The sequence below is a fragment of the Sardina pilchardus genome, chromosome 21 (assembly GCF_963854185.1).
Source record: "Sardina pilchardus chromosome 21, fSarPil1.1, whole genome shotgun sequence".
NCBI classification, from domain to species: Eukaryota; Metazoa; Chordata; class Actinopteri; order Clupeiformes; family Clupeidae; genus Sardina; species Sardina pilchardus.
In genome coordinates this window covers 19,149,572-19,161,181 of record NC_085014.1, presented here as the reverse complement: position 1 = coordinate 19,161,181, position 11,610 = coordinate 19,149,572, and the positions used below count along the sequence as shown (strand labels likewise).

The 11,610-nt window shown below is 41.8% G+C and overlaps 1 protein-coding gene across 1 annotated transcript; it reads left to right on the top strand.

The window, feature by feature from the left end:
• The first annotated feature begins 3,842 nt into the window (after positions 1 to 3,842).
• On the top strand, positions 3,843 to 9,838 carry LOC134069174 (uncharacterized). Its single transcript, XM_062525059.1, has 5 exons — positions 3,843 to 3,918; positions 5,281 to 5,632; positions 6,092 to 6,232; positions 6,483 to 6,576; positions 9,070 to 9,838. The coding sequence occupies exons 1-5, from the start codon at positions 3,871 to 3,873 to the stop codon at positions 9,512 to 9,514; spliced, it is 1,080 nt and encodes a 359-aa protein (XP_062381043.1). The 5' UTR covers positions 3,843 to 3,870; the 3' UTR covers positions 9,515 to 9,838.
• The last annotated feature ends 1,772 nt before the right edge of the window (positions 9,839 to 11,610 follow it).

Sequence of the window (11,610 nt, the reverse complement as noted above, 5' to 3'; positions counted from 1 at the left end):
CCCACGCGTTCATATGCAACGCAAAGGGCTGCCATAGACATCAATGTAAATCCTTTGGCGTCAAAAAGACGCAAGAAGGCAACAGAAAATTCTCCCCTGTTCTGTGATTGGTCACCAACATCAGGCGACAATTTGGGTGTTAATTTCCAGACTGCCTTAGCAGCGTGAATGAAATCACCGCGCAAGGCAGGATGGGAACACCCAGGCTAATTCATGAATTGAATGGAGACCAATTCTAAAATTCGGAATTGTGCATGAGCCTGTAACCCACGTTTTGGCATAATCTGATGCTTATTTCTTAGAACTTAGTAGGCCTATTAGCCTGTTCGATGCTCATTGAGCTCAATGCAAATCAAACAGGCTAATAGGCCTACTGGAAAAAGCACCATGCTAATCTCTAGGGTCCGTGTAACGCTTATCAGTTCAATTTTCTATCCAACACTTAAAAATCGGAAATTGGGAAATGTGTTTCAATTTCCTAATATTGTGATTTTTGTTCGCCAGGTAAAAACGTCAGTAAAATTTTGGAGTCGTTTTTTTATTTTGCATTTGGGTTGAGCTTGATAGAAAATTGAATAATTGAAAAAATAGAAAATCGGAAAGGTGTTGATTCTGCATGCGCCTAGAGCTGTGGACATAGACGGAAGCCAAACCTCGCGCCATTCCCTGCTCCGTGGCTGCGCGTAGAAAACGCAGGCGCCTCGTTGCGTTTCCGTGGCCTTTAAATGGGCGAATGTTTATCTCAGCTCATGTATGTACATTTTGGCTGGTAGTTGTAAAATGTAGTGTGTGTGTGTGTGTGTGTGTGGGGGGGGGGGGGCTGCTGCTGGCTGCTGTAATGCAGCCGTGGTTGTACGGCTGCATTAAAAGTAAAAGTCCCCTAAGTTACGTATAGCTGGTCCGCGCTCGGCTATAGGAGCATGACCACTAGGCTATAATGGAATAAATTATAATTAATGTTACATTGCTGAGAAATGTCCACACTATGTATTGTTACACTCAAGCGAACTCCCTGTCTTCCATGGCCTTACAATGTGCCTATAGTCCCCCAGCATTTTATATTCAACACTAAATTAGCTGAACTTCCATCATTAAGATGATCATGCAGTTTTGTGTGACAATCAATGTGAAATGTGAAATGTGCACCAACCGCGTACCTAGTCAATTATAGATTGATGTTAGTAATTATTTACAACAATAAACAAATAATATCTCCCATATAATGTATGTTAGAGCAGCCTACATAGGCCTACAGGTCAAACCCAGTTTTTTTAGGATAAACATCAACCATTATTCACAAAGTTTAATATTAACTCAGATTCTGTGCCAAAATATCTGAAGGGTCTAAGCAGAGGTAGCTTTGTGCTCTCATGTGTAGTAGTGATCTTTTGAGTGTTTCTCACATGCTTTTAGCAGATCCTGTTTTTTTTAAACATTGGCCATGTGCTGGGTTTGCTGTCTCCCACAGCAGCCTTGAGCTGCATGAGGTGGAATCAGAACAGAAGGGAAGCTGGCCCTTGAAGTCACTCAGGGCCCTGGGCCCTGGCTGACAACTGTTGTTTCCTCTTTTTATTCTACAGTAGCCTACTCTGAACTACATTGGAGAGTGGTTTGCTCAACAGTAACTCTTTCATCCCAGATGCTACCGTAGCTGATATGTGGTCTTTGTCTTGAATTAAGAAGTAGACACACTTACACTTTGGCCCTTTGCTGCAGGTGACCCCTGCCATGAACATAATTAGGTAACCTCATCCTTTGCTTACAATGTGCTGTAGAGGTTAAATCAGTTCAAGTATTTATCTTTTTATTGGGAAACGACTATGTTGGTGTGACAGCCTGTGGGCCTTTGAGCTTGGTGTTGGAGTTTGGGTGCTGGCCCTTTAACTGAGTAATAACACCCTGCTACCTGGCATAACCATGAGCTACTTTCAGGCCGGCAGGAAGTTGGGGGGTAAGCATGCACTCTATTGCTAAACCTTTTTGTCTCTCCCCTTTATTTTAATTACAACTACTGACCTTTCATACTGATATATTTGTAGATGATACATGATGTAATATTATTATGTATATTCTATACTCAATAGTAAAACAAAATGTGATGGAACATTCTGCCTCCTTTTTTTCATTGTAATGAGGTAGTTCAAAAGCAAATCACACATTAAATTAACCCAATATTGTTTATTTAACACAACATTGATAACCAGATGGAATGAATAGAAGTTAGAGGATTTCTTTTTACATTAAAACCTCTTAATTAAGTTTTAAAGGAGCTCACAGCTCAAACATCACACAAAGCAGATTTTTTAATATCACTCAAACCCACAAGAACAGGTCTACAACAGGCCACAGCGACCACCAGCCTACATTATACATTATTTTTATGAGGACACTCGAACCCACAAGCCTTGCAACAGATAATTCATAGAAAGTTTAAAGATAATTCTCACTAAGTCTGTTTGTAATGTCAATGTATGAAAGCAGGGCTTGTGAGAAAAAAACATTGTCCCCCATAACAGTGTTGTAAAAAATGTCTTGAAAGCTGGGATAAGCTGTTGAGAAGTGAATGTCTCGAAGCTGCTGTAAATCTGCCCTCCCATACAGAGGGTCATGCCCAATGTCAGTGGGTTGGGTCAGGTGCCCGCCTTCAGCGATGTAGTTTGCTGCCACAATCTCAGCGGGTGGAAGGAGCTCAAGAGGTACTCTGGATGTTCGCAGGTTATTTGCAAACAGGACATCAGGTATACCTTTCCGTGGTATGGTATGGGCATTCCATGCTGGAATAAAGGTGCTCAAGCCTGCTCTGCAGCATCTCTGTGTGAAAGTGGACACACAGAACTTGGTACTCAAGTCATCCATATCCAACAAGAGGTTGTTGGCCATCCCACAGAGAGCATGCTTAATTGGGTAATTAACTCTTGCATTTATTTCCACCCACTTTCTTTCAGCAGCATGGTTTTGTCTGGATAGACTCTGTATATATGGAGGCCTGTTGGTGTTTGTGCGGTATGCTTGGAGGTTGTCTTGTTGGTACAGGCAAAGGTAGAATTCCCGTCCGTGGTCGACTCTAATCTGGTCAAAGAGGCCATATTTCAAACAAATATCTCTGAAGACCTCATCATATATGGTCAGATTGTTCTTAATAGGCATGACTGCAAACCCCAAGATCTTTCCGCTGAACCCATCTGATGCCACAACTTCAGTCACTCCAAATTCAATCAGCTTCTCATTTTGATCCATGTGTATTTTGTGTCCTGCATATTCTGCGTAGTACAGATGAGGATTGGTCAGCCTGGCAGTGCCCTCTCTTCTCATGTGAGTGTAGACAGGTGTCATTGCAGCAAGTGCTTGCCGAACACTCCGCTCTCCCAGCTTGAACCCAGCAGCTCTCAACATACCAGTCATTACTTTCCTTCCACAATATGGTCCAGTTTTGCACACAGATGATGCCACAACAGCATTGACACCGTCTTTACCCAGAACAGAGTAATGGTGTCGATGGATATTACACTGCAGACAAAATTTGTATATGGAGGATAGACTTGCTCCTCTTGTGAATCCGTATTGGTTCTGAAGGACTTCCCTCACCTGATTGCAGGTATAACCCCGTTCTTCCACCAGTGCTCGGATTAAATGTTCATAATTTTCAAGAGCAGACATGTTGATGATCACGCCTGGATCATAGTCGAGTATGACCGCTGACCCGGATGTTGCTCACAGCGTCATCCATCCACGCATAGACCGGTCTATGGCATAGACCGAAAAGCATCCACGTGGAAGGACGACAGACGACAGGAGACGATGGACTCAGGAGAGGATTGTGTTGCCATTGGCAGTAGTTTTCATTTATACAACTCCAACAAAAGACTGACGATGTCGTCGAAGGATTTGACCAGGAAACGGGTGGAGTTAATCTTCCAGGTAATAAATACCGACCTTTAGCGCAAAGTGAACGTTAAATTGTAGGCTATTCACGTTACTTTCTGGCTAGTAATGGCTAGTCAACATTTTGCGTTATCAATAGAAGGGATAGAATGATATAAATAGATAGAAGATATTAGTTTTCTTCGTGCAGTGGTTTTTAATGTCTTATTGATAACGTATGTAAGAAAGAGGAAGTATGAATTAACTAGCGGTTCATTAATTTAGTGTCCGCACCCATGAAAAGCTAACGCTAACAGCTAACTTCGATTGGTTGAGCCATAGACGACAGGTATGGGTTGAGCAGATAGTGCCACCATCTGTACCATGGCTAGGCGCGTTTCCATTACCCTGGCTCTGGGACTTTTTTAGGGAAAGGTACTTTTGACCGGGCCGCGACTGGCCTGGTCCTCTCAGGCGTTGTGCGCTGTATGAACCTCGCCATAACGTCATCAAATCGCGTCCGTTTAGCTGTCACTTAATAGTCATTTCTATACCAACTAAGACTGCAAATTTGTAAAGAAACGCAAGCACCCACATAAGTGTATCTAAATTACCTCTATACCAAACATGACATTTTACCGTGACTCGAAGAGCTGTAAACAGCTTGTAGGCTATTAAGGTTGTGTGTACAAAAAACCGCCAGCTAGCGAACATCACTTCCCATTACGGTGCAAACGTTAGCTAGCCAGGTCGGTTAACAGGCTAAATGAAGGGGTTTATTGTGTCCGAAAGTGTGTTTTATTCGGTTTTATTGGTATCACACACAAGCAATGAGGTTAGTTTGTAACAACATACAAGTTTAACCACAGTCCTTAGCTACCTAGCTAGCAAACCTCTAGCACTTGCCATTAACTCTCTATAGTGCCTTCACACTGAACAGCACGCAGGCAATGTGCCCGTCTTTTTGCGGTTCGGTCCGAGGTTTCATACTGGAGGTGGTCACATTACACCGGCTTATTCATCCTGTACACTTATTGCCGCCTGGCATCCATAAAAAAACCATTTAAGTGAATGGCCAACATAAACTCTAGCTACTCTCTCACCTTCAGGAAATAGCGTTACTCTCCTTCAGTAACATGATGTACAAGTTTATTTCCATACATTCATTTGATTAATTTGAACAGGTTAGACTAGAGAGTATGGCGTTTAGCCTAAGCACACTGAAGAGGCTTTCTGCTTTCTGTTTTATTTTCAGTCGTCGACAGTTATGGGGGTAATATTTGGTAGTTCCATACTTAAGGCTTACGACTATCGTTGCATGTCATGTTTTAATTTGCTAGCTGGTCTTGCCTCCTGTGAATGAAAAGCTGGAATTTGATAGGACTGTTTTAATTGTAAATTGTGTTTGTGTATTCATAGTTGGAAGAGGAGAGTATTTATTTGGAGGATGACATCACCAGGGAGACCTTTTTCCCCACCCCACATGGCTCCTTCCACTCACTGTTAATGCGAGACAGAGGGTCTTTTCGGGTATGGGGCACAGAGAAGTTTCAGCAAGCAGTCCTCAACCCCACCCCTTACACAGGACCGAGATCCCATTTCACACCTCCAACCTCCACGTCCACGTCCACGTCCACCTTTGTCCCACCAGCCTGTCGCCCTCCTGCACAACAGTCCTCCACATTTCAGAACCCCGGCAGGAGGAACAAGAGCTTTAGAAGAAAGATTTACCTGGCAGATGTGGAAGATGATGGTGACATTTCTGCATACAGTAAGTGGGTTATTGAAATAAGAGTACACAGAGTATTGTTGTTGTGTTTTTCCTATGACCTGGATATAACCTACTAAATGTAATACTTGGCTGTGTGGGGTAGATGTAAGCACATTAATGCTAAGGTCTACAATATTAACTTCAAGTGAAACTTTTGCATTATTTGATTCATAGCCCTGCTGTTTGAGGTCACTGCATGCTTTCAGTAGGGGAGGGGGGGGGGGGGGATTTGACACAACATAGACCAAATAGTGGACCTGCAGCTAAAGCTAACTTATTTGACTTATTTTTGACTCAAAAGCCCTGATGGCCGAGTTTTAGCTGCTGGTCCACTGTTTATGTTTATGTTGTGTCTAATTTTCTCATTATTTTCCTCACTACAGCACACAGTGACCTCAACAACAGGACACTGGGTCTAATAATGCGTTTTCTAATAAAGTTTCCACCCTTCCCCATCAGCCTCAGTGCACGTCACCATCAACGAGGGCACTGGTGTGCAGGCCATTGCAACAACTGTGCAAGAGTATATAAACTCCTCAGACACATTCACCATGTGTGACTCAAAAGGGGTACCCATTTCTGATTCTGCTGAGACAAAAGGTTTGACCCATATGACAGGGAATATACTCTAAATACTGAACACATGGGTAATAAATGCTTTGGAAGTGACATTGATAAGAAAGTGTATCAATGAATTGATGCAAAACCCAATGAATTGACTAATAAACCATGAAGTCATACATATGCTGTACTAATTTATTTAAATGTAATGTGAGTGTGTGTAAGTGAGTCTATTAAAATTATGTTGATTGTGTTGATTGTGTTTGTGTGTCTTCCGTCTTCTATGCAGATTTGGAATTCTGGAAAACTCCAAGTCGCAAGATCTATGCGATAAAGAACACAGACATCTCCAAGCTTACACGAAGCTCATCAAAGAAAAGGAGGTGAGGCGGGTAGTACTGTAGCACCTGTAGAACCAGTCAATCGAAAAAGAACTTCAATAGTAAGAAATAGTGAAAAGTTTGTCCAACTTAAGAGTCATTGCATGAGAAAACCAGGCAGAGGTGGGAAGATGGGGATCGGCCAGATCGGTTCATTCTTTGTATATGTGATAAGTATGTGGAACTATGAACAGCCATATACTTAAAACCCTCCAGCTCTTTTTTGTTATGGAGTTCTGGGACCCCTCTTAGAGACCCTCAAAAATCCAACAATTCATGGCTGAAAATGACTGAAGTTGCCATTTCTACCCTGATTATCCTGATAAAGATATGAACATAAGCTTTATATTTCCATAGATTCTAGGTAGCATAGTTTTAAAGACCAAAAGGTGCACTGAGGGGTTATCTACACTACTGAAAGCAGTAGAACATCTACTGATTCAAAAACAATTGTCGTCTAATTGGGCCACACATAATGTGTGCCGTGCCAGGAGGGTCTTTAGCAGGATTTTTCGGGTTTTGGACTATGATAAGCCATATTCAGATCGCTACCACGTGGCCATACCATGGCATTACATTGCAGGCAGGCAAGCAGGCAGGCAGACACAGACAGACAGTCTTGGCGGGGGTAATAAGTTATGTTGATTTGAGCTCCACATGGGGGGCAGCATGGGGAATTAGGTAAAATGAACATTGAAATTAAGATGAAAATAAAATCTAAGAAACTTACCCCGTGAATGACTACAAACTCCACAATTCAATATGCCTGTCAATATGAAGCTCTGCACCCATTTCACCTGTAAATTAAATGTCCTGATAACCCCCATGCTGAGCCTTTTTCATTATGTGCCACACAGTAAATGTACACAATAATTTAGTAAGGAACTTACTCATAGCCTACATCGAGAGCAACAGAATGTGTAAAATGCTCCTTGAAGAGTTCCTTTTCAAGTATCCTTATTCCCCATATGGAGCCCAAATCAGCATTACTAATTACTTTTGCCAAGGGAGTTATGTTTTCATCAGGGTTTGTTTGTTTGTCTGTCTATTTGTTTGTTTGCGATGTAATGGCATGGTATGGCCACTCGGAGGCGATCTGAATAGTCTAGGTTCAAATCAGGGGGTCAGGATTTGACTGATTAGCTTCGCCGATTAGCAAGGGACTTCCTCGTCGCCATTTTCCAGAAATACATCACGTCCGGTGCCGTTTTCCCTGCGTTTTCCTCATGCTGATTGGTGGCTGTTCCACTCTCAGCTCATGCACGTGCTTAGTGTGGGCACGAGCTCTCCTTCTGTACCTTACGTCAATCAGTAACCTGGCACTTAATTGGCTAAGTAAAACGGCACCGGAAACAAGTCCCTTGAAACGCCATGTTGAAGCCTGAAAAAATCGTTCAATTTTGCCACTTTTCACTAGCCTAGCATTCCCATTGAAATGAATGGGGGCGGGACTTGTTCACTTTCTCCAGTTCTTATAATACCTCCATGGTTCAAATGTATGACAACCAAGAACAATAATGCGTGCGGAGCTCTACATTCTCTAAGTGCTTTTCTAGTTAATTAAAGCTTTCTTTTAACAATTTGTCATACAGTGAAACAAAAATTGACCATAAAGTACCCTATAGTGAGATATTATTACCTGGTTTATTATAGTTTAGAACCCGAAAAAACCCCATAAAGACCCTCCTGGCACGGCGCACATTATGTGTGGCCCAATTAGACGACAATTGTTTTTGAATCAGTAGATGTTCCTCTGTCCAGCAACAGTAAAACCATCCAACAAAGCCACTGCGAATGTGAGATAATGCCTCCTAAAAATGACCAATTTTAGAGGGATGAAAATGTTGCTTTCAGTGGTATAAATATACACGCTAAAGCTGTCGGGGAAGCTCTGCAGAGAAATATGCAAGCATAAAACGAGCGAAAATGCAAAACGAAACCGAAACTTAAGATGAAATCGCCAATCCTGCATAGTTTCTCTTTAAGTATATGGCTGTTCATAGTTCCACATACTTATCACATATACAACGTATGAGCCGATTTGGCCGACCCCCATCTTCCTACCTCCTGCTGGTTTTGCCTGGTTTTCTCGTGCAATGACTCTTAAACACAACATGGCACTGAAATCCCACTTTTAATTATTACTGACTCAATGTTATTCAGTCCCTTCTTGTCTGTTGTAATTAGAATATCACACTTAATACTTAAATTAATTTATGCAAATGTTATGGAGAGGCAAATTACATCTCTGGCAGCATTCTTGAGGAATGTTTTCCATAGAACTTGGCCCCAACCTGCTGCATTAACCCCCCTGATATTAATCCATTCTCATGGGCAGTTGCCTCCAGTTCACCAAGATTGTTGGACTTGCAAGCTGTGTCTGCCTTATTTTTTAATTGTGCAAATTATCCTTGTTTTGTTGTGATTTGTGGATTGTTCCTGATGTTTGAATTGTCCCTGACACTGCCATGAAACAGACATTTAATCTTCTCTTAGATCTGAAGCTGAGACCCCAGAAACATCTCTGAAGATGACTCTGGCTAATGTTGAGGAGAACCTCAAAATTGAGCTGAAGCGCGTGGAGAGCACAATCTCTCAATTCATGGAAGAAAAATTGTCTGAACTCGCATCTGTGGTGAATCAGACCAAAATCACACAGGTGGCCATGTTGCAAAGCCTGCAAGAGGAAGTCCATAATTTGGCTGCAGACGCCACAGTGAGCCAGTGCCTCAAAGAGGTATTCATATGCAAGATTTGCACCAACATGCCCACGACAGTTGTTGTCGTGGCTGCATGCTGTGGCCAAATTCTAGGATGTGGGGGATGTATCCAGACATACCTAGAAGAAAACGACGACTGCATGTTGTGCAAGTCGCCTACATTTGGCAACAAATTGGTATTCTTGAGGGGTGTCAGTGAGCTACTTTTAAAGCTTGCTTAAAGGTTTTAATGTAAAAAAAAATCCTGTTTGTGTGATCTGTTTGTGTGTTCGTGAGCTGCGACCGTGAGCTGCTGGTGGTCACTGTGGCCTGTTCTAGACCTGTTCTTGTGGGTTAAATTCTGCTTTGTGTGATGTTGTGTGAGCTCCTTTAAAACTTTCAAAGTTTGTAATATAAGAGCTGCGAGCTCCTGTTGTAAGATAATGTAGGCTGGTGGTCGCTGTGGCCTGTTGTAGACCTGTTCTTGTGGGTTTGAGTGTCCTTATGAAGTAAATTAGATATAGTGGGTTGGCTAACTTCTATTCATTCCATCTGGTTATCAATGTTGTGTTAAATAAACAATATATTGTGTATAATAAACGAAATAAACGTTAATTTAATGTGTGATTTGCTTTTGAACTACCTCATTACAATGAAAAAAAGGAGGCAGAATGTTCCATCACATTTTGTTTTACTATTGAGTATAGAATATACATGATAATATTACATCATGTATCATCTGCAAATATATCAGTATGGAAGGTCAGTAGTGGTAATTAAAATAAAGGGGAGAGACAAAAAGGTTTAGCAATAGAGTGCATGCTTACCCCCCAACTTCCTGCGGGCCTGAAAGTAGCTCATGGTTATGCCAGGTAGCAGGGTGTTATTACTCAGTTAAAGGGCCAGCACCCAAACTCCAACACCAAGCTCAAAGGCCCACAGGCTGTCACACCAACATAGTCGTTTCCCAATAAAAAGATAAATACTTGAACAGATTTAACCTCTACAGCACATTGTAAGCAGAGGATGAGGTTACCTAGAATTATGTTCATGGCAGGGGTCACCTGCAGCAAAGGGCCAAAGTGTAAGTGTCTACTTCTTAATTCAAGACAAAGACCACATATCAGCTACGGCAGCATCTGGGATGAAAGAGTTACTGCTGTTGAACAAACCCCTCTCCAATGTAGCTCAGAGTAGGCTACTGTAGAATAAAAAGAGGAAACAACAGTGGTCAGCCAGGGCTGCTGTGGGAGACAGCAAACCCAGCACATGGCCAATGTTTAAAAAAAACAGGATCTGTTAAAAGCATGTGAGAAACACTCAAAAGATCACTTCTACACATGAGAGCACAAAGCTATCTCTGTGGTGACCCTTCAGATATTTTGGCACAGAATCTGAGAAACTTTGTGGCTAATGGTTGATGTCTGTCCTAATAAAACTGGGTTTGACCTGTAGGCCTATGTACTCTAACATACATTATATGGGAGATATTATTTGTAGCCTATATTGTTGTAAATAATTTCTAACATCAATCTATAATTGACTAGGTTACCGGTTGGTGCACATTTCACATTGATTGTCACACAAAACTGCATGATCATTTTAATGATGGAAGTTCAGCTCCAATTTAGTGTTGAATATAAATATAAAATGCTGGGGGACTATAGGCACATTGTAAGGCCATGGAAGACAGGGAGTTCGCTTGAGTGTAACAATACATAGTGTGGACATTTCTCAGCAACAAATGTTTTTAAATTAATTATTCCATTATAGTGGTCATGCTCCTCTGCTAGTAGCCGAGCCAGCTATACGTGCGGACCAGCTATACGTAACTTAGAATTCTAGGGGACTTTTACTTTTAATGCAGCCGTACAACCACCGAATGTGTAGCCCCCCCCCCTCCTCAATGTACATACATGAGTTGAGATAAACATTCGCCCATTTAAAGGCCACGGAAACGCAACGAGTCGCCTGCGTTTTCTACGCGCAGCCACAGAGCAGGGAATGGCGCGAGGTTTGGCTTCCCCAGCAGCTCTAGGCGCATGCAGAATCAACACACCTTTCCGATTTTCTATTTTTTCAATTATTCAATTTTCTATCAAGCTCAACCCAAATGCAAAATAAAAAAACGACTCCAACATTTTACTGACGTTTTTACCTGACGAACAAAAATCACAATATTAGGAAATTGAAACACATTTCCCAATTTCCGATTTTCAAGTGTTGGATAGAAAATTGAACTGATAAGCGTTACACGGACCCTCTAGCTATGGTGAAGGGTATGTGATGATGTCAGGCTTGTGCAAAATTCAGAATTGAATTGAGAATGACTCCTAAA